The sequence below is a fragment of the Nomascus leucogenys genome, chromosome 1a, assembly GCF_006542625.1.
Source record: "Nomascus leucogenys isolate Asia chromosome 1a, Asia_NLE_v1, whole genome shotgun sequence".
Taxonomy (NCBI): domain Eukaryota; kingdom Metazoa; phylum Chordata; class Mammalia; order Primates; family Hylobatidae; genus Nomascus; species Nomascus leucogenys.
Window position 1 is genome coordinate 25,194,975 of NC_044381.1, and position 23,250 is coordinate 25,218,224.

General features: G+C 45.7%; 1 protein-coding gene across 4 annotated transcripts in view; it reads left to right on the forward strand.

Annotated features, from left to right (window-relative positions):
* Positions 1–23,250, forward strand: part of PTPN3 (protein tyrosine phosphatase non-receptor type 3) — a 122,713-nt gene that overhangs the window by 94,728 nt on the left and 4,735 nt on the right. For all 4 annotated transcript variants that reach the window (XM_030823533.1, XM_030823426.1, XM_030823467.1 and 1 more), the window contains 6 exons: positions 12,347–12,437; positions 12,710–12,771; positions 14,381–14,527; positions 20,194–20,322; positions 21,267–21,412; positions 21,923–22,058. In XM_030823533.1, the coding sequence (XP_030679393.1) occupies positions 12,347–12,437; positions 12,710–12,771; positions 14,381–14,527; positions 20,194–20,322; positions 21,267–21,412; positions 21,923–22,058 (711 nt within the window). The remainder of the gene's footprint in view (positions 1–12,346; positions 12,438–12,709; positions 12,772–14,380; positions 14,528–20,193; positions 20,323–21,266; positions 21,413–21,922; positions 22,059–23,250) is intronic.

A 23,250-nucleotide genomic window follows, 5' to 3' on the forward strand; every position in this document is an offset into this window, starting at 1 on the left:
GTGAGCCACCACACCCAGCCCATCTCCCAAATTTATTTAAAAGTAGAATAAAACAGAGTAATTCCTGTAATAAAAGAAATAACACCAAAAAGCATAAAATAGGTCAACAAAAGAAAATAGATCATCATTAGAAATAACAACAGTCTGGGTTCATAAATTCAGGAAGAGAGTCCCACATGGGACTCAAGAACAGAAATCAACAATGCATTATTTATTAGAAAACCACATAAAGGAAAAAGAAGCAAAGCTCCGACATTTGTGAAATGTGTGTGACTGCAGAGTAATTCAGGAAGGCATGAGTAATAGGAATGTTGAAAATGAAGGAATGCAAAGCAGAGAGCTTTGAGTGAAAGATTGATTTTATGATGCATGTGAAAACACATTAAAGCAATGTGCATTGAACAACAGTAGAAAGCAAAAATCCACAAGCCAAAAAGTAAAGGTGACTGACCTCCCCCCGCAAAACAATCAACAGGGAATTAATTAATATATTTATTTGTTTAGAGACAGGGCCTCCTGTCACCCAGATTGGAGTGCAGTGGTGCCATCTTGGCTCACTGCAGCCTCCACCTCCCAAGCTCAAGTGGTCCTCCCACTTCAGCCTTCCGAGTAGCTGGGACTACAGGCATGCACCACCACTCCTGGCTAATTTGTTTTTTATTTTTCTTTTATAGAGGTGCAGTTTTGCCATGTTGCCCAGGCTGGTCTCAAACTCCTGGGCTGAAGCAAGCCACCTGCCTCAGCCCCTCAAAGTGCTAGGATTACAGGCATGAGCCACTGCACCCAACCATTTAAAATTTTTAATTAATCTTCTTGACACAATATAAAACAAAAATTATGTACCTTATGGAAATGAAGTCTAGATAAAAGGGTAGTAACAATATAATTACTTGAGTAGAACTAATAGATATATTACTGAGTATTCTACAAAGGGAAATAGCCCTTTTTTTCAGTGGCCTACAGGAGGCTGTTCACACTTTTGGTTAAAAATAAGAAAATGTAGGCTGGGTGCAGTGGCTCATGCCTATAATCCCAGCACTTTAGGAGGCCAAGGCAAGTGGATCACCTGAGGTCAGGAGTTCAAGACCAGCCTGGCCAACATGGTGAAACCCTGTCCCTATTAAAAATACAAAAATCAGCCGGGCGGGGTGGTGGGCACCTGTAATCCTAGCTACTTGGGAGGCTGAGACAGGGGAATCACTTGAACCCAGGATGCGGAGATTGCGGTGAGCCAAGATCAGCCTGGGCGACAGAGCAAGACTCCATCTCAAAAGAAAAAGAAGAAGAAGGAAATGTAGAGGTTATCTTCTCTGGCCTTGCCTTTCAAAAAAGTTCACATTTTGAGCAGTAAAAGTCATTCATATTTTTACACACTCCAAAATTGAAACAAGGAAGAACTTAAGAGCCAGTCACAGCACATATCGGTTTTTTGGTATTAGGACAGGAAAGGCAGTGAGAAGTCGTTTGTTTGTTGATTTAGCGAGTGTGTCTTGGGTATTTCCCCTGGATCAGGAACCTGATGAGGGAAGGAGAGGGGGGTTTCTGGCCCCAAGGAGTTTACAGTCTAATTTTAGTATATTTTAGGAGATATATCATGTGTCCCAGAAACAGCTGAAGACCAAGACAGGGTAAGATGTTATTATACAGAATGTATGTTCTGCAGCAACTGGAGGTGAGAGGACTCCAGGAGATCCCTGGAGTGAGATGTGGGATTAATAAAGGGGTGATTAGGATTAAGTGTATATGGGGGGGAGCGTATTCCAGGAAAATCTCAGCCCAAATGCAGACAAAGCTCTTGGGGTATCAGGTAGCATAAAGAGACAGGCCTACCTGGGTGGACAGCACAGTGCAGATCCTGGGCAATGCCTCTAGGTGACCACCATCCTTCAGCCCCGCGAGAACTGGTTCCAGTTTATCAGATAGTCCATAAGGAGGCGCTGTGGGCTCTCACTGAGGAAAACCCGAAGGCTGGTGGTTTCGGTGTTGGTGAAACCTTCAAGCAGGTGGCTCCAATTCGAGGTGTGTTTTACATATGGGAATCCCGCAGGTGATTTCCCTTGAAAACCCTTCAACTTTTGGGGATTAGAGATAAATACCCACCCTGTCCCCTACCTGTGTTTCTCAAAGGGTGACCCTCCGGCCACTTGTATGGAGATCACCTGGGGAGTTTATTAAATCAAGGCCCTGCCCACAGCTACTGGATTGGCAGCACCAGGATGGGACCTAGATACTGATACTTTTAACAAGCACCTGTTTTGATGCACACCTAGTTCCAGAGGAGAGGAGGTGAAGACCCAACCGCAACCACTGCTGTGCATCCGAGGCTTTGTCTTTGGAGGGTATGGTGGGATGATAGCATAAGAAACGGAGAACGTATACATTTTAGGGTTGTGTTTTAGTGTGTACACGTTACGTTCATTTTTGTCTGTACAGTTCCTCAAGTAGGAAATTTAAGTAGGAAACCCTTCTTTTTAATAAAATCATTTGCAGAATTCCAAAATACAGAACAGATGAAAGCAGGTCTGCTCTGTGACCTGTGATGGAGCCAGTGGGGTCCTCAAAGCCCAGCCTCTTCAGTCTTCCTTCACTGGCCCCCAGGGAGCCCTAGGCTAGACAGACCGTCATGTGAAAACCACTGTTACAGGTGCGAGAATGGTGTCTTACAGAGCAGCCAGAGGAGAGGCATAGAAAAGGAAACCAGATAAAATGGGAAACTAATAGGAAAGGAAAGCTTTCATGAGCACTTGCCATGTGCCACGGGCTTTAAAGGATATCACCTTAGGTAATTCTCACAAGAGCCCTATGTAGATGCTGTCATTATCCCAGTTGTAGGCATGAGGGAACACAGTCTTGGACAGGTTAAGTGACCTCTTCACAGTAAATGTCAAAGGCTGATTCGAACCCAGGCTGGCCAGCGCAAGAGCTGGTTCTTAGCCATTCTGAAATAACCTTTGAAAACCACCAAATGCTGTTGATGTGTGAGAGTTGTTATTAGAATAATAGAACATCTGAGCTCGAAAATATCTGAGAAGCTGTCTCCCTACATGGAGCAAGACAGATTTTAAATCCTGGCTCTACCCTCACTTCCTGTGTGGCCTTAGGCCTGTCCCCTAACCTCTGTGGCCTCTGTTTCCCCGTCTATAAGTTGGGTATCTTACGAGTTCATTTAAGAGTTAGAGGAGAGGCCGGGCGCGGTGGCTCACGCTTGTAATCCCAGCACTTTGGGAGGCCAAGGCGGGCGGATCACGAGGTCAGGAGATGGAGACCACGGTGAAACCCCGTCTCTACTAAAAATACAAAAAAAAATTAGCCGGGCGTTGTGGCGGGCGCCTGTAGTCCCAGCTACTCGGAGAGGCTGAGGCAGGAGAATGGCGTGAACCCCGGAGGCGGAGCTTGCAGTGAGCCAAGATCGCGCCACTGCACTTCAGCCTGGGTGACAGAGCGAGACTCCGTCTCAAAAAAAAAAAAAAGAGTTAGAGGAGATAAATATTTAATGTATTGTCTGGTATGTGGTCAAAATGCCATAAAAAGTAATAGCTGTTATTATTTATAAATAAAGGGAGGCTTCAAGAGTCTGTAGAACATGCCCGATGTCTGCATAAAGAGGTGGTCACAGGCCAGACATGGGGGGTCATGCCTCTAATCCCAGTACTTTGGGAGGCCAAAACAGGGGGATCACTTGAGGCCAGGAGTTTGAGACCAACCTGGGCAACATAACAAGACCTCATATCTACTAAACATAAAAAATTAGCCAGCCATGGCGGCACACACCTGTGGTCCCAGCTACTCAGGAGGCTGAGGTGAGAGGATCACTTGAGCCTGGGAAGTTGAGGCTGCAGTGAGCCGTGTTGGCTCCATTGCACTCCAGCCAGGGTAACAGCTAAAAAAAAAAAAAAAAATGGTAACTGTGTTGTGCTGGGTTTGGAGCTCTGGGTCGTCTGGTCCTGGTGTTCTGGTTCTCTACCTCCTCCAGTGTGGCTGGCAGGTGGGCATCCTGGCTGATGGGGGCGTACACTAGACAGGAGTAGGAAGAGGAAGGGGCTGTTCCCCAGCAGGGCCCACCGCAGGTGTCCACACCACCCACTCCACAACACGAAAGACCTGCCCTGGGGTAGCCTTAATGCCTTCTGCGAGAGCTGGTTTCTGTCAGCACTTGCTTTGGAGGATTTTTTTTTTTCCATAAAGGGAATTCCCCATTCCCTCTTGTGGATTTCAGTAAACAATCACAAGTGTGTTCCAGAAAGCATTTGGTCCCAGCTGTCATAAAATCACACTTAATAATTAGCATTTCTAGAGCACTTTGGAAGCTAGCAAGTGCGGTGCACATATGTTGTCTCTGTTAACTCTCACAACAGTTCTGTGAAATCGATATGGCCAGCATGATTAGGATCACCCTTTTACAGATGGAGAAAACGAAAATCAGAGAGGCTGAGGGACTTGCCCAGTGGCACACAACTAGTCAGAGATAGAGCCACGATTAGAATATATGTTAAATTTCTAGGCTAGGCATAGTTGCTCGTGCCTGTAATACCAACACTTTGGGAGGCTGAGGCAGGAAGATCGCTTGAGCCTCGGAGGTTGAGGCTTCAGTGAGCCATGGTCATACCACCGTACTCCAGCCTGGGCTGCAACAGAGCAAGACCTTATCTCAAAAAAACAAATAAATAAAAATTGAACTTACTGGCAGCAACTCGCCATTGCTGAGTGTACCCAGCCCTCACCCTATCCTCCCACATTAGCCATTCTCGTTGGTAGCCACACTGTATGAACTAAATCAATGGGAGCAGTTTGCTGGTATTTTTGATTGGCCCCAAACTGCCTAAATACTCTTTGTGTAGCCAAGGTAGGGTGTTCCTCTTTCTCTTACGTAAAGGAGCAGAATTGGGGTCCACACTCACCCCAGAATTACCACTTCCAGGAAGCTCTTGTTTTTGTTTGTTCCTGAGAAAAACTTGCAGCTTAATCTACATGTTCCCTGAGTTGAAGTGTCTATTTAAGCAAAGGACAGGATCTGCATTTGATATAGACTTTGCTGGATAAAAGCTAAGTGGTGATGCTAACCTGTCTTTTAGTTGAGAACCAGCTTCCCAGTAACAAAGGATCCCAGTGTCCATTTTCATCCGGTGACCAGGTGACTCACAGCTTCTCTGCCTCCTTGCCCACTGTTAGTTAAGACCTCGAAAATGAGGAACACTACAAGAGAATGCCTGCATCCCCCAGTTGATGGATTACAGCAGTGGCTACAAGAGACCACCAAAGGTCATGTCACACTCAGATACCCGGCCCCTCCACTTCAGCATCCACCATCTTCACCAAAACCAGAAACCATCTTTTTTCTTCTGGCTCCTGTTTTTACTTTACTCACTCCTACATTGCCCATTATAGAAGATAGCCATTAACGTCAAAACAAGTGACTCACTGGCTCCTGTGATAATTATAAAAGGTGCATTTGGAAGGGCAGAGGTAGCTGAAAACTTTATGAGAGGTTTAAGTTGACACTTGTAGAAATTAATGAGAGCAATTGTATCTTCAAGATTAGAACCCTTTAGACCGAGTCTCATTCTGTGGCCCAGGCAGGAGTGGAGTGGTGTGTGATCTTGGCTCACTGTAGCCTCTGCCTCCCACTTTCAAGTGATTCAAGTGATTCTTGTGCCTCAGCTTCCTCAGTAGCTAGGATTACAGGCATGCGCCACCATGCCCAACTAATTTTTGTATTTTAAGTAGAGATGGGGTTTCACCATGTTGGCCAAGTTAGTCTAGAACTCCTGGCCTCAAGGGATCTGCCCACCTTGGCCCCACAAAGTGCTGGGATTACAGGCATGAGCCACCATGCCCGGCCCAAAAGATTGCATTTTTAAAAACAGTTTTCCAAATAGTTTGTGTGTTTTTTTTTTTTTTTTTAAGGAAAGAAAACATCATCAGTATAATGTGTATCTGGGATACACGGAGCAAACTGGGGGCTTTGGAATGACCGTGTGTGCAGCTTTTACATTTCAAGTGCCAGCGACCCACCTAAAGGAAGTGCTGCCATAACTTATTGTTGTGTGTCTGTCTAAAAGGGATCCTGCAAGAATACTTGTTAGGTTTGCCAGCAGTAGAATCTGCATCTGGGACTGTGCCTGGAAAGGGGCACTATGGAAGGTCCCAAAATTACTAGCAACGATTTCAATTCAGCAAACCTTTCTGGGAAGGTAGGTAGAGGCTCCAAGACCCTGCTAGATGGTTTCTCTTGCCCTCTGGCTGGGTCAGATACAAAGGAAAAGGGATGTCCCAGTGTGGGTGAGCTACCCGTGAGTAGTGAACTGTTAATTTGTCTACCAAGTGGTACTAGGAAAACAACCTCTTGGAGTGGGCCCTTTGTGAAAAATGAGTTACCCTCAGCTTAGTTATAGGGCACTATGTCTAAGAAAGCTGAAATTGCTTTGAAATTCTCTTGGCATGCTTTATTCGCATGGTTGGCACTCATTTTTGAAAGCAGCAGATCCCATTATTTCTTGACTCTACAAATTTTTATTGAGCACCTACTATGTGCCAGGCACAATGCTGGCCTGGGGTTTGTGGCAGTGAACAAATGAGATTCCTGCCTCCACAAAGATAATGCCGTAGTGGCTGATACAGCAAACAGCCATTTTGAAACTTGGTTCCTTGGAGTCAACTCTGGGATTTTGTGGAGGGCATGAAAGGCAGTCTGCTTCTGGCGTTTGCTGTCTCCTTACCCATGGTTTCCTTGATTCCCGGTCCCCCTTTTTTTCCTGTCCTTTTCCCTTTTTCTTCCCCCTTCTTGGGTTCTCAGCCTTCAGGAATTCCCCTTTTTCTGTTCATAGAGTTGACGGAGTGCTTGCTTCCCCTTGTGGGGCCTTGCCAGCATCCTCTGATTAGAGCCAGCTGGGTGTGTGAAGCTCTCATCTCAGGGATGTGAGTAGGCTGCACACCTTTGGCTGAGTGAGGAGATTAGAGTCACCTGATGCCTTCTCTAATATTATGGTAGGTGACTTGTTATAAGAAGAAATATTTAAGCCAAAAAACCATCCATCACACCCCTACCACACTGGAGAGCATCTGCTCCCACCATTCAAATTTTTTGTCTTTGGAGGCCAGAGCTGGTGATATTGATACTATAATTTCAATACAGTCGTTCCTTAGCAACCCCTCTTACCCACTTTTTTTATAATTTACCGTTAGTTTCAGAGCTTCTTATAACTATACTCTGATAGAATGAGAACAAAGCATTTTAGGACATAAAAATAATTTTCCATAAAATTCAGTGGTTTTGTCATTCTGTATCCCCGTGACCCTGCCTCTCAGCCTCCTGGTGGCTCCCGTTCTAGGACAGAATCAAAGGGATCTGCAGCCAGGCGCTGTTGTCTCCCTCACTCCTTCAGCCCAGGAATAACCAAAGCAAATTGTTGTTTTTCCGATGAATTGGAAAATGAAAAAAGAATGAAGCTTCTCTTAAAAGCCATGTCTCATACTCTGGCCAATATCACAAAGCCTTAACTCATTCCATTCCATCCCTGACCCTTTCAGAAAGACATACCTGTGATTCCTACACTCACTTTCCACTCTGTCCCTCCCCCTTCTCAGAGCAGTGTTTCATAACCAGACTGCCAAGCAGCCCACAGGGCCTGGAGAAGAGTTGATAAATTTTAGGAACTTAAAGCCGGGCGCGGTGGCTCACGGCTATAATCCCAGCACCTTGGGAGGCCGAGATGGGTGGCTTGCTTGAGCGCAAGAGTTCAAGACCAGCTTAGGCAACATGGTGAAAACCAGTCTCTACTAAAAATACTAAAATTAGCTGGGCATGGTGGCGCACGCCTGTGTACACATCCCAGCTACTCGGGAGGCTGAGGCAGGAGAATCACTTTAACCCAGGAGGTGGAGGTTGCAGTGAGCCGAGGTCGCACCATTGCACTCCAGCCTAGGTAACAGAGATTCTGTCTCAAAAAAAAAAAAAAAAAAAAAAATTAGGAACTTGAAAAAAATAAAAATAAAAAATATAAATATATTTCACCATGTTACACAGCCTGGTCTCGAACTCCTGAGCTTAAGCTATCCGCCCACCTCAGCCTCCCAAAGTGCTGGGATTACAGGCATGAGCCACTGTGCCCAGCCGAAAACCAACTCTTAACACTTAGGAAACTAAGTGTTTAAATCCTGTTTCTACTAAGTTGCTTCAGTCCTATTCAGTGTTAGCCTTTGCAGACATAAATATGAGTGTGTTTTCAAACTTCCCAAAGGCCAAAACAACCTTAACTTTGATTTGTCCACCTAGCTTTTTGTAAAAATTTTGTGCTTTTTAATTTTATAGATAGATTTCTTTTGTTGTATTTCTTTTTCTCACTTTAGTCATTTGAATTTAAAAATTACAATTCTCATTGTGATAATTCAGATAATTCAGAAATAACCAAAGTAAAATAGTCTCCTGACTCCTATCCCCTTCAGTTTCTTCCCCCGCCCCCTTTTTTTTTTTTTTTTTTTTTTGAGACGGAGTCTCGCTCTGTTGCCCAGCCTGGAGTGCAGTGGCGCAATCTCGGCTCACTGCAAGCTCTGCCTTCCTGGTTCACACCATTCTGCCTCAGCCTCCCGAGTAGCTGGGACTACAGGCGCCTGCTGCCACGCCCGGCTAATTTTTTTGTATTTTTAGTAGAGATGAGGTTTCACCATGTTAGCCTGGATGGTCTCGATCTCTTGACCTCGTGATCTGCCCACTTCGGCCTTCCAAAGTGCTGGGATTACAGGCATGAGCCACCGCGCCCGGCCAGTTTCTTCCTCTTTGCTGTAATTTACAAACAACAATTTTTTATGTATCCTTCCATACTTGTTCCAGTGCTCATGCAGATATATCATATACACATGCACACACACACAAGATTGTGTCTTTACACATTATATACACTGTGTGTTGCTACTATATGATCATCATTATATAAATTATTCAATACCTTGTATTTAATAGATATCCTTCTAAATCTGTACTTTTGGTCTGTTGTATTCTTATTACTTGCACAGAATTTTCTGATAAGACTGTACTATCATTTAAGTCAACATTTCACCTTTGGGGAATATCCAGGCTGCGTCTGGTTTTCTGAGAATAAATATTTTGCTGCAGAGAAACTTCCATGACATGTATCTTTATGTATCTCTGTTGGATAAAGCCCAGAGTGTGCACATTTAAAAAATTTTAAACACTGCCTGATCTGGCCTGGCGGCTTACGCCTGTAATCCCAGCACTTAGGGAGGCCAAGGCAGGTGGATCACTTGAGGTCAAGAGTTTGAGACCAGCCTGCCCAACATGGCGAGACCCTGTCTCTACTAAAAATACAGAAATTAGCTGGATGTGGTGGCACGTGCCTGTAGTCCCAACTACTCAGGAGGCTGAGGCATGAAAACCACTCGAGCCTTGGAGGCAGAGGTTGCAGTGAGCTAAGATCGCACCACTGCAGCCCAGCCTGGGCAACATGTCTCAAAAAAAAAAAAAATGTAAACACTGCCATAACACTTTTTAATATATGATTTATCTTAGTAGGATTAATCTTAATACTTTACAAATTTATCAACAGATCATTACTGCTGAGATATATTTAAAGTCTTATGGTAGTTAAAGCCTTTTTTCTGTAGCTGTGCTTTTCTGCTAGACCACCTCAAGTTGATTTTATTTACACTTTCGTTGTTTGCAAAAAAAAATCTCTTTTTCCCACCAGGTTAGCTTTACTGTGTTCACTTAATTGTATATTCACTTAATTGTTGATTATATTCACTTAATCAGTTAGAACTAAAATGCTGTTTAGGTAAATTTAACTTAGGTGCCCGCCTTCTGCCAGCGTCAACCCAAAACCTCTAATAAATCATTAGTTTATTCCTAAAATGAACTCACAGAGTTTATTAGAGACTGCAGTTATTTAAGAAGTTGTTCAGCTACCTGATGGTTATGAACTGAAACTGTAAAGGTGGTGAGTAGCTGAGCTCTTGGAGTGTTTGGAAATTCTAGACATTTGGCAAATGTATAAGAAACGGCACCATTATTATGACCCAAACTCTCCATGTTAATTATCTTCTGGGGAGTCCTGTGTAATTTGTTTATTTAGTAAGGGAAAAAACAGACTAACAGAAGCCAGTTTACAGAACGATACAATTTGCAAAAACACAGAGGAAAAAATCCTTTTTACCCTCCCTATTCAAACTGCAAACACATCTTTATTAAGGATGTTGGCCACAATTTGGTGAATTTATCATACATCCCTGTAGGGCAGCTTTGTTATATGTATCGAAACTCAAAAATCCTAGCACTTTCAGAGGCCGAGGTGTGTGGATCACCTGAGGTCAGGAGTTCGAGAACAGCCTGGCCAACATGACAAAACCCCGTCTCTACTAAAAATACAAAAATTAACCAGGTGTGGTGGTGGACGCCTGTAATCCCAGCTACTCGGGAGGCTGAGGCAGGAGAATCGCTTGAACCCCAGCGGGTGGAGGTTGCAGTGAGCCGAGATCACGCCACTTCACTCCAGCCTGGGTGAAAGAGTGAAGTTCGTCTCAAAAAAAAAAAAAAAAAAACATTAAAAATATTATTTGGTATAGTAATTCTCTTCTTAGAAGTTTGGGTAAAAAAATTTTCAAAACAGCCTAATGAAAAAGTAGGATAAAAGTTTAAATAAATTATAGTAAACTAGATTATTGAGCCATTAAATATCATATGTGTAAATAATATTTAATAACATAGGGAAATAGATACTATATAATACGTAGGAGAAAGCAGCTTGAAAATTAGGATAGTTATTTCCCAGAATACTCTATTAGATGCTGAGATTTTCCATGGTCAAATTAGCTTGAGATATGTTTAGCTGATCAGAATTTAACAAATGTATGCATTATGCATTGCAGGACTTGTCTTGTTAGAGATTCATAGAACATAAATATTTTCCAAATGTCTTGACTTTGAAACTTTTTCTAAGGAATACTTACTATCTTCTTTTAGGACACTTAAGTTGAATAGAACATAGCATAAGAAGTGCCAATATAGCCGGGTGCGGTGACTCACGCCTGTAATCCCAGCACTTTGGGAGGCCCAGGCGGGCAGATCGTTTGAGGTCCAGAGTTTGAGACCAGCCTGGCCAGCATGAGGAAACCCTGTCTCTACTAAAAATACAAAAATTAGCCAAGCATGGTGATGCACACCTGTAGTCCCAGCTACTTGGAAGGCTGAGGCACGAGAATCACTTGAACCTGGGAGGTGGACGTTACAATGAGCCAAGATCACGTCACTGCACTCCAGCCTGGGCAACAAAGAGAGACCCTGTCTCAGGAAGAGAAAAAAAAAGTGCCAATATGTTCAGTCTCATTTTTTGCTTTTAAAAACATAGTATATAAATGTATTATGCGTTTACGTATATATGCTTCTGTTCATTTGTGTTCATGTAGGCACGGAAAAAATAAGCTGGAGAAAATATACAAAAAGCTCATCTCAGAGTTGTGAAATTGCTAATTTTTTTCTTTATATTAGTCTGAATTTCCCAAATTTTCCGCAAAAAAGAATCACTTCCAACACTGAAAAAACTGTGTTTTTAAATTCCCATAGAGTTAATAAAAACCACTGGTGAGAAGGGATTAAAAGGAAAAACAGTCATATAGAAAAGAAAACATAAGCCTTGGAGTCAGATCTGAGTTCTTGTTTGTGATCTCGAACAAAGCATTGAACTTGCAAAATAAGAATACAATTAATACCTCTTACAGGGCTGTTGTGAAAGTCACATCAGATACCGTACAAACATGTCTAATATGTGACTTTAGATATGCAAAGATTGTGTTGTTTGAGATTTTTCGTAGGGATTACATGTGTAGTAGGGAGGTACCTCTGTAAATGAGTTTACTATATATTGGGATAAATGTTTTTCCTGTGGAAAGAGACTTCTGAAATGATGAATGAAATGCTCTTGTTCTTAAAGGAGGGTGTGGTTCACTACATTGAACTGAAGGGAAATGATTCTAGAATAATTTAGATGATTTCCATTTAATTTTGAGTCAGAATTCTTCCCCCCTCCCCCAGTCTAGTTGCTTTTAGCTCTTGTCAAATAGTTGTCATAAAGACAAAGTTTCACTTACCATGCTCCATTACCTGAGACCCAGACCCTTCCTATGGCATTTTTTTCAAATTAAAGAAAAAATTATTAAAGAGTTTAGTCAGTTTCTCATGGAACTGTAGAATTTCTTATTGGGAAGATTTTCTTTTAGTATATAACACATAATCACTTTAAAATGTTGAGATTTTGGTACTGTGAATGATAAAGTATGTTTTCACACTTTCTTCATCTGATTTTTGCAATGCTTGCTTTTTTCTCTATTTCTCACATAGCAACTCTACAGAAAAAAGCCAGGTTTGGCCATCACGTTTGCAAAGCTGCCTCAAAATTTGGACAAAAACCGATATAAAGATGTGCTGCCTTGTGAGTATCCGGCATGAATGCCTTCTCCCCCCTCTACACTGAGATAATGTTTCCCTTTTTAAAACAGATTGTCTGGTATTCTGGAACGATTTTCAGTGTGTCTGTAAACACCACCGTCTTTATTGCAGCCATTTCAGACTCGGAACAGTTGGGGAATAGTGTTTATGCTAATGAGGCAGAGCTGCAGATAGGGCTGGGAACTGAACTCTGGTTTACTTGGTATGATAAAAATAATGCTCGGAATAATCGGTAAATTTTTCTCTTCCCCGCAGATGACACCACCCGGGTATTATTGCAGGGAAATGAAGATTATATTAATGCAAGTTACGTGAACGTAAGTTAGGAATCTGGATGATGCTAAAGAGCACATTCACCACTGTCGCAACGATGATGAGGGCCTGTGTGGGGCTTTGCAGTTGACACAGTGCTTTCCCGTTCACCACCACATTTCAGCACCACAACAGCCATGGGAGGGAAGGCAGAATAGTCTCATTTTACAGAGGAGAAAACTAAGGTTCGGAGAGTTAAAATAATTTGAAAAGTCACAAAGCTGACAGAAGATGGGACCAGACTTGTTCTGTGTTTCTAATTCAATCGTCCCCATGCCCCTGTACTGAGTGGCTTCCATTCAGGTGTTTGTTTTGCCCAGTGATGAAGCTGTCTGTTTCTCTCCATGTAATGAGTGTCATCCTGCCTTAAAAAAAAATGAGAAAAATAAAACCTCCTCTGTACATATAAGCCAAAAAGAAAAAGTGGAATGTTTCACATGTTATGGGAAGAGCACTTATTTTCTCTCTAAAAATGCATCTTGGGCAACTTACTTGGCCCCTCTAGACTTCCATTCCTTCTATCTGAATCTGGGGTCAGACTTTCTATAGCCAACCAGATAGTAATATGTGATCTTTGCATTTGAAGTGTAACCACTTAAAAAGATTAAAAGCCGCTCTTAGCTTGCAAGGTGGCAGACAGATTTGGCCTTCAGGCGATATATGGTCTGCCAGCTCCTAAATAGACCGATGATTTCTCAGATTAAGTTCTCAAGTTACAGCAAAGTGTCAAGAAATGCCCTAATAAAAACTGGTCTCATCAGTGATTCCACCTGTTCCAAAGCATCTGTGGGATTCATTGACCCTCACTTCAACATTCCCGGTGTCTTAAAAGCAGAGCATCAGAAACGTTAGGGGCAGAAATACCATAAAGACCAGTCTTTTCATGTAATCCCAGGACTGAGGAAGCCATTTCTCCAAGCACCAGCCAAACCATGAATTAGAAGCCTTCCTTTACCTTGCTCACCTAAGAGTGAGTGAATCTCAGTGCCAGCCCAGAGCTCAACAGGTTCTGAGTGTTCTTTGGTCAAAAGGACTCAGTCCAGAGGGCAGAAAGGAAACATGGAGCAGGAATATTTCTACCTGAAACATTCATTTCAAAACATTTCAACATTTAATGTCAAGATTGACCAACTTCATGATACAAGCATTGGAAGCCATGCAGAAAGCAAAGTGCAACAAGAATTGGTGGTGTAAACCTGTACGGTTTATGCTTTAAATAAATGTAAATAGATTTTGATAGAAAACCCTGCATAGGGAAAAGACTTAGGGGCAGGATTGGTACATAGCTGAAAATGCAGATAGCCAATATTGATTATATTTAGGATAGAACAATGAAAGTCATTTAAACTCTTCTGCCATCTCACAGATAGATTTCTGATTTTTGCCTACTGAGTACCACACACTTTTATCTTAAAGATCTAATGCTGGTGGTTGTCAGATATTTTTCAAGAAGTTTTAGAAATAACTTGTTTGATTTTCCTTATTGGCTGTGAATTGATAAAGAGATATTTTTCTGGTGCAATATCAGTTAGCAAGTAGAAGAGTTTAAAATCCAGTTCCCTATGCACCCCGGGGGCAGCAACAGATTCTAATACTTTACCAATTTCTTACCAGATGGAAATTCCTGCTGCTAACCTTGTGAACAAGTACATCGCCACTCAGGGGCCCCTGCCGCATACCTGTGCACAGTTTTGGCAGGTTGTCTGGGATCAGAAGTTGTCACTCATTGTCATGTTGACGACTCTCACAGAACGAGGGCGGGTGAGTAGCTTGATTTCTAATTCACATGTGTGCAGTGTCACACCCTGCTCTGTGGAACACGAATCTCAGCGCTGAGAAGGGTCTTCAGTGTCTCCTGGTCCAGCCCGTATGTGACCCTAAGTCTCCTCTACAGAGCAACCAATAGACACCCCTAGTAACGGGAAGCTCAGCCCTCCTCCTCCCCAGTCCCAGCTTGGATCCATTACAACAGGCCAGAAGGCACTTCCCCAGTCTTACTTCATGTGCCCCAAAACCCCTGCAGTGATGTGGCCTTGCCCATTCAGGACAAGTGCTGGTCCTGAAAGAGCAATGTGTGTGCCAGGTTAACAGTGGCCTTTGTAAAAAGCAGAAATTGCATCACTGTGCCGTTTTCCATAGAATCCATTTGGGCAGCTCAGCGCTGTCCTTGTCTTGTCTGTCTGCGCTTCTCTTCCCTGTAAAGTTGACTCTGCCTTTTCAGCAGGAAGGTCATTCTTCTCCTCAGAGAAAAGGGAGGCCCCCCGCCCCCCCCCCCGCCCAGCAATGGTCTGTTCTCTTAGGGCTGATGATAACCCTAAGGATTGGTTGCCCTGGATAGCAGCCCCCTTCTTTCCCTTGTTCTGCTTTTTCCAGCTTGGGAGAAAAGGCCCTTTCTGTGATCGAGGAGACCTCAGCTTCCTCCATCCACTCCTATGGCTGCTGCCCACCAGCTCCGTGCTGCTGACAGCCGCTCTTTTTTGTTGATGTCCACTCTGCACCTGAGCTCATCTGAGGTCTCCGTTGTGACCTGGAGGGTTTGTTTCCCAGCCCTTTCTTTCTCAGTGAAGCCATTCCAGCTGCTTTGTCAGTTTCCTGCATTAGAGATACCCATCTCCTCTGAGGTCTAGCATTCCCTGTCTGTGACCCTGGAACTTAACCTCCCCTGTTTATCCATTGGTAGAAACCTTTTCTTCTGAAATCCAGGGTGCGTGTTTCCTCCCTCTTCTGTTGCAAACTCTTGGATGACAGGATGACCTCAGCCCTTTATCCTGAAGGCCCTAACCCGTCCGCATCACCACCCACCAGTTCTTCCAGATTAGGAGTCCATCACTCCAGGCAGCAGCTTTGCCCCTTTCTCTGAGAGATGAAACTTTCAGCATCTCCCATTTGTTTTCTCCCATACCATGCATTTAGTAGAGTGGGACTCCCAGCAGGTGTGCAGCTGGCTGGAGTCCACCCCCGCTCCCCAGCCTCGCTGTGCTACTCTCAGGTCTGCAAGCACAGAGAGAGCCTCCTTTGAAGCCTCATATCACCAGCAGTCAGTGGGACACTCCCCCACGAGATACTTGATTTCTCCCTTTTTAAATTCCCACCCAACATGTTTTTGTTTGTGCTCTCCCTTGAGGCTCATGGGTTTCTTCTTCTTAGAAACATTGCAATTGAGTAAGTTATTCTCCCTCACTTTCCACCAGAGATGTTTCTTTTGGAGAGAAATATCATTTTTTGCAACCACATGTGAGTAATACAGGTACTCTTCCTGGCCCACTGGCTGTCAGAGGCAGGAGCTTTGGGGTCAGAGGAGGCGTTTGAGTTCTGGCACCACCGCTTTCCACTGTTGAACCTTGCACAGGGCTCTAAGCCTCAGTTTCCTCATCACTAGAAAGGAGGTGGTAATGCCTGTCTTTTGGGATTGTTTTGAGAATTAAGAATGAGCTACCCTGGACTGGCTACCCATCCAGTAGTGGGTGCTCCACGTGGTGTAGTGAGTCAGGATCCTGGCCTCCTTGTCTCACAGGGCCAGAGGCAGATAGGTTTGCTGCTCTGGGCAACATTAGGGGCCCCTGGGTTGCCATGAGGATCATGTGAGGTGACAGGAAGAGGTTTGAGGCAGCACAAAGCTCTATAAACCCCCTTGCTCTTGTTATCTGTTAAACACACTGTTTGGTGAAATGCACACTTAGGCAATGAGGCTCTTTGGCAGAGAACTGATCTCTGAGTCAGGCTTCATCAGGCCCTCTGGTTGGTTCAGCAAATGGATCTAGGCACTGATTCCTTCCACCTCCTGAACCCAGACCCATCTACTCATTTGTTGACAGGACACATCTACCTGAGTGTCCTCACATACAAGGTGCCTGAAGCTGAAGCTGTCAGCCATGCACCTGCACCCTGAGCTCACCACTCTGGCCAGTGGCACCCATCTGCCCAGTCACCCGAGTCAGGACCTGGAATCGGTCTTACCCCTCCCTTCTCTTCACTTCCCACATCCACTCACCACGGTCTGCCACCGCCAGTCTCCCCTCTCTGTCCCCAAACCCTCACCTTCTCTCAGAGTTTTTGCATTTCTCTTCCAGGAGCAGCAGCAGCAGCCTCCTTAGTGGCTTCCTGGCCTAGAGGCTCCCCCCACCCCCGTCTGGTCCATCCCTTGGCACAGCTTTCAGCGATACCTTTCCAGAGGGTTGCCTGGTCTTGCCATTTCCCTGCTCAAACCATCTGGTGGCTTCTCAGGTGCACCACGTAAAGTCTCACCTTGAGACTGGTACCTTCTGTGCAGGTGTATTGTACTGTCTGTCGTTCCCTGGGTACACCATGTGCCTCTTTACCTCTTGACCATGTGTGTCCCATTCCCTCTGCCTGAATGATCCATCCTTGCCTTGCCAACCTGATGAAGACCCTCGTCCTTCAGTACTGAGATCTCTGTTCCCTCTCTTCGGGACATTACCTCCTCTTCCTATGTGAGCCACCTGTGTCTCTGACTTCCCACTTTCTTTCCTTTTCACCACATCCCCCCATACCGATTCGAGAGCACCTTGAGGACAGTGCCACATCGTGTCTCATTCATCTCTGCATTCCCAGGGATGTTTATTGACTTAAGTGAGCAAGAAAGCAAGCTTTTCACCATGAAGCCTTCTAAATTTAGCCCATGACTCCCACTAAACCCTATCTGGTCCATCTTCCTGAGATAGTGCTCTGTCTCCTTCTTTGGCATGTTATCCATCGTTAGAAACCTGTTCTTCTGAAATCCAGGGTGCATATTTCCTCCCTCTCCTGTTACAAACCCTTGGATGACCAGATGACCCGAGCCCTTTACCCCTAAGTTCCTGTCTCATCTTCATCACTACCCACCAGTTCTTCTGGATTAGGAGTCGGTCACTCCAAGTGAGCAGGTTTATCCCTTTCTCTGAGAGCTGAAATTTTCAGTATGTCCCATTTGTGTTCACCCATATCATGCATTTAGTAGAGCAGGACTCACAGCAGGCATATGGCTTGTCTTCCACCCAGCTTGTGGCTTGTTCCCTCTGGTCCAAAAAGACACAGCCTTTCAGAAGCCATCTCCCTGGTCAGCTTTCCCTTCCTGAAGCCTCTTCTCGAAACCACACTTGGGGACTGGGAATGAGAAACAGGCCCCACTCAGGCTTGTGAATCCCTGAGGACAGAGCATTCTGCGTTCTGGCAGCATCTGCCCAGGGTCTCATCCCCAGCAGCATGTTGCCGGCCTCCTAGCTTCAGTGATCTTCATTGTCCATTGATGACTTCTCCAGAAGTGCTTCTTCCCTCATATGCTCAGCTTTGCATATGTTACTGTTTAATTTAACCACAGCCCTAGGAAGGTGCATTTTCTTGTCATTCCAGGGTATTATCAGCCTGGCTAAGGGTTCACAGGCCTGTTGTGAAATTCCAGCTCTGCCCCAGTTCCTCTCTGTGTGATCTGACACACATTGATCCATTCTCTGAGCCTCAGTTTACTCATATGCAAAACAGAGACAATCATAGTACCTACCTCATAGGGTTGTTTTGAAGCCAAGGTAAAGCCATGTTCATGAAAGGCACCATTCAGAGCTTAGCATCTACCGTTCTGAAGATACGAGGCTTCAGCATCATCGCCCCTCGCTGCAACAGCATTGATGTGGAGACTGAGGCTCAAAGAAGTTAAGTAATTTGCCCAAGATCACTAACCAAATATGTTTAGTAGAATTTATTAACCAGGGTTGAAACTCAGGATCTCCACAGACTTCTTGCTCTTTCCATTACACCCCCAGTTTTTTCAGATCCAAATTGAACTGCAGTCTGTATTTGGTCAGAGGTAAAGAGAGAGTCTAGTACTGGTCAGATTCACTGTGGAATAAGGGGAGCCTCTCTGACAGTACAGATATTTATAGTTCTGCCTTGCATGGGTTGATCTCATCAGAGAATATCTTCCCTGCAATTATCCTGTGGGCGGGACCATTGGGAGCCTACAGGGCAGGGATTTATCCTTCCTGTGCAGACGAGGAGGCGAGAGAGGGCTTGTATCTGTCAACTCTGCCTTGGGCCCTACAGCCCTTAACCCCTCACGTGTAAGCAAAGTCACAGAATGGCTACTAACCAAAATTACCCATGTTTAAGGTTTCCAAGTAAATTCTTAACTCCAGCTTTCCAGTGGCATACTTTAGTTTCAAGTGTTCACTGTGACATTTGAAAGTAAGAATAGAGAGGCTGTTTCCCAACAAATTACACGTCTTAGGGTTATACCACTTTTCCACCATGAACAATTGTAATTTTTCCTTAAGTTGCTATAACCACATATAGGCTCAGGGGAAAATGCTTGTTTAATGACTTAGGATTTAACTGACAGAAGGATCTATGATGGGATGGACAGCCTAGCCCTGAAGTTTGCTTAGAAGCCAGAGGCAGGTGCTAAGATACCTTACAGGACAAGCTGCAGGTTTTAGAAGCGGGGATAGAAATTGGGGAGGGTGGTGGGATCAGCCCGTCTGTGGGGACAGCACAGCCATATTGAGAGACACTGGGTTGCCATAGGAAGAGTGCTGGACTGCATCACTGCGGCCCCATGGCCTTGGGCAAGTCACTTAATCCCAAGTAGCCCTGGGTTCCTTGTCTGCTGTGTGGGATATCACCTCTTTAGGACATCACCTAAGAAAGCCTTCAAGGGCTTCAGAGACGCTGCTCCAGTGAGAAAGATACTCATCTCAATTTGTGAGTCCCTTAATCTGGGTTTTTGTGGAACCTCATCACTCTTACTCAAGCTGGTGTGTAACCCGTGACAGCAACAGAAGTCATGGCCACCCCGGCCTGCCCCCCACAGTGGCTAAGCACTGCACACCCACGCCGGCCGCCTCACCAGCATTGAGGCAGGAGCCATCTCTGTCTTCCCAGTGGAAAACATGAAAATCAGAGAGGTTAAGCAACTGTTTCGACATCATCTGGCTGACAAATGGAGGAGGAAAGGATCCCGGCGGAGTTGTGTGTGACACCAGATGTGTGCCCTTAACTGCTGTGCCTGGAGGCCTCCCCCTCAAAAGGGTGGGGAGGATGGTGGAGGAGGGGTTCAGGAGGAGGGGCCGTTGGAGGCGGGGAGGGGCCTGAGGGGCTGGGGTCGGGGAGGGTAGAGAGGTTGCTCACAGGCTAAGGTCCTGCATCTGAGGCCACTGGTGCTCTTCCAGCGAGTGGCCCCTGGTGATGAATACGCTGCGTCTCGTCCTCCTCCAGGCTGCAGCCTGGGGCAGAGCGAAGACCTGTGGCCTGGTTCCTGGCAGGCTGCCCCACCCCGCCCTGAGAAACAGCTGATGGACTTGGCTGAGTTTGTTTTCTCCCATCAGTGCTCTCGGGTGTGCATGAGAGGATGCCTAACCCGTCCGCCTGTCCAAGGTTAACTGCTTGCAGGGACACCCCACAGAGGGGGCTCACTCACTCTCGGTGGTTCCTTACAGACCAAATGTCACCAGTACTGGCCGGATCCCCCCGACGTCATGGATCACGGCAGCTTTCACATCCAGTGTCAGTCAGAGGACTGCACCATCGCCTATGTGTCCCGAGAAATGCTGGTCACAAACACCCAGGTGAGCCGCAGCCTGAGGGGCACCGTGGAGGGGCAGGAGCTGAATCAGCGGCCGCTGTCATCCTAGGTGGGCATGCTTCTAGGTGTGCCTTCTGTTTCCACCTGGCAAGCGTGTCAGTAAGCGTGCAAGACTGCCCATCAAAGAGCCAGGGCCCAGAGTTCATAGTGGCCCTAGTCACAACAGGCAAGAAGTGCAAACAGCCCAGTGTCCATCGATGGAGAAATGGATAAACAGCACGTGGTCTGTCCATACAATGGAATATGATTCAGCCTTTAAAAGGAAGGAGATTCTGACCCCTGCTACAACACTGGGAACCTTGAGCATATTATGCTAAGTGAAATAAGCCAGACGTAGAAAGACACATACCGTAGGATTCAACTTCTGTGAAGTGCCTAGAGTCGTCCAATTCATAGAGACAGAAAGTAGAACGGTGGTTGCCAAGGGCTTGGGGAAGGAGGAGAAAGGAGATCTATGGACATTATGCCATATGGAATAATGAGTGCAGGGTTTATGTTTGTGGGATATTTTCAAGTTCTGGAAATAGGTAGTGCTGATGGCTCTACAACATTGCGAGTATCCTCAATGCTGCTGAACTGTACATTTAAATGTGGTTACAGTGGTAAGCCTCGTGTTAGTATATTTTGCCACAGTTAAAAACAGTTAACATGTGTGGCCTCTAATGACAAGTACCATAGCAGCAAATGGAGGAGATCACTGGGCAGAAGTGATCAAGGAAGGCAGCCCTGCAGGACAGGCCCACGGCTGAGCCTGAGAGGGGATGGGGATCTTTGGGGAAGGAGGGAAGGAATTGCTAGGGGCCATAGCAGGGCCGTGCACAGAGGGAGAAAGCATCAGGAGACAGGGCCACCCTGTGTCTGGGTTGAGGCTAGGTCCTCATGCTCACCACCTGGATGGGCTCACCAAGGCCACTGCGTCTCCCACAGACCGGGGAAGAACACACAGTGACACATCTCCAGTACGTCGCATGGCCTGACCACGGTGTGCCCGATGACTCCTCCGACTTTCTGGAATTTGTAAACTATGTGAGGTCTCTGAGAGTGGACAGCGAGCCCGTCCTGGTTCACTGCAGGTATGGCGCTTGCTGTTTTGTTAGGTTTGGAATCCGTTCCCCGTCGGAAAAGGCCTGGAGAGAACTGGCAGGCGCCAGACCCACCCTACATCCCACAAAGTAGTGTGCCCTTACAAGCCTCTGTTGACTGTGGTTCTTCACCATTTCAGAAGTTATTTGGAATTTTATGAAATCCTAACTTTGTGAATGTAGCACAGAACTGAAGAAGAAAATCCCCTCACACACCCTTTCTCCTGTCCTTCTGTCAGCTGACCTTCCTCACAGGTGTGAGTAAGGAAGTGGGTTTGGCACTTCACGGTGGCCCTCTTTCCACTGCCTGCTAGCCCCCAGTCTCAGATGTATGAGGATAGGCTGTCTCAGCCTGTTTGAGAGCACGCCCTGAGTGTGTATTTTGTCTTCTCGAAGGCCAGGGGAGGAAAGCCCCTTTGGAGTCAGCGGGGAACTGCTCGCTGGGCCATGCAGAAAGGCTACTCAGACAAATCCCAAGTCTCTCTTCTCTCCCCTCTCCAGTGCTGGAATAGGTCGAACCGGTGTGTTGGTCACTATGGAAACAGCCATGTGCCTAACTGAGAGGAACCTGCCCATTTACCCACTGGATATTGTCCGAAAAATGCGAGACCAGCGCGCCATGATGGTGCAGACATCAGTGAGTAGAAATCCAGTAATAACGGTGACTGGCACTTTCCGAGCACTTTACACCAGACAGGCCTGAGAGAAGGGCTTTGTGAGTCAACAGACTGCAGCTCAGGGGGACTGAATCACTTGCCCAAGGTCACAGAGCTTGTCAGTGGCTACAGCCCACACCCATCTCACCTCTGAGCTCTGCTGCCTCTGTGGTTTATTTCCTGCCAGCCCATGTGTCAGGGAACAGCCCTGGTTGCATTCTGTATCGTTGAACAATCATTTGTCCATCACTCCCCCACCTAGACCTGGGTACTCCTTTTGGCTCAGTGGATGTTGCATATGACCCTGCTTTGAGCTCTGTCCCACCCGTGTGGTGCCTGAGTACCTGCTGTGTCCTCCATGGGCAGGACAGAGCTCAAAGTAGGGTCATGTGCAACATCCTCTTGTCCTCAAGAGGAACTCTTGGGGATAACTCTTGGGGATTTCCCCTGGAACTGCAAGCAGGGCGGTGAAGCAGTGTGGAAAGAGCATGATTAAGGCCCCACCACAAATGAACAACCTTTGCCTAAGTCCTGAACCTCTCTCCAAGCTTCAGCTTCCCTGTGCAAAATGGGGACCATCCCACATTCATTCATTCATTCATTTGCCAAAGAATGGTGCAGAGACTGAAGCTTGTATCTAGTAGGAGAACTGGATTAGTCTGTGCTAAGTGTCAGCAGCGATGAGGAAAGTTCAGGGCTGTCTGAGAAGATGGTGGAAGAGTATCTAAAGCAGGATTTGGAAAGTCTAGGAAGGCTTCCTGGAGAAGTGGCTTCTCTGGTAAAAACCCCCAGGATACATGAGGAGTTAGCAAAGAAAGGAGCAGGAACTATATGTTCCAACCAGCTCTGTGTCTTCACAGGCTGTGGACAAAGTTTATAAGATTTCCCTAATAGATTTTAAGCTTTGGTAGTTTTATATTAGTTTGTACCCAGAAAATCTTGTTAAGAGAAAAAAAAATCGGCTTATGTTATTAGGGCCATTCTCTACCCTGTTTTTTGGTATGGAAGACCTTGTGGCTGGTTAAAAAGAAAAAAGTCCATCATCCTAGTAGATTTTCCCAGACAGAAGCTGGGCACGGTGGCTCATGCCTGTAATCCCAGCACTTGGGCAGGCTGAGGAAGGTGCATCACTTGAGATTGGGAGTTCAAGACCAGCCTGGCTAACATAGCGAA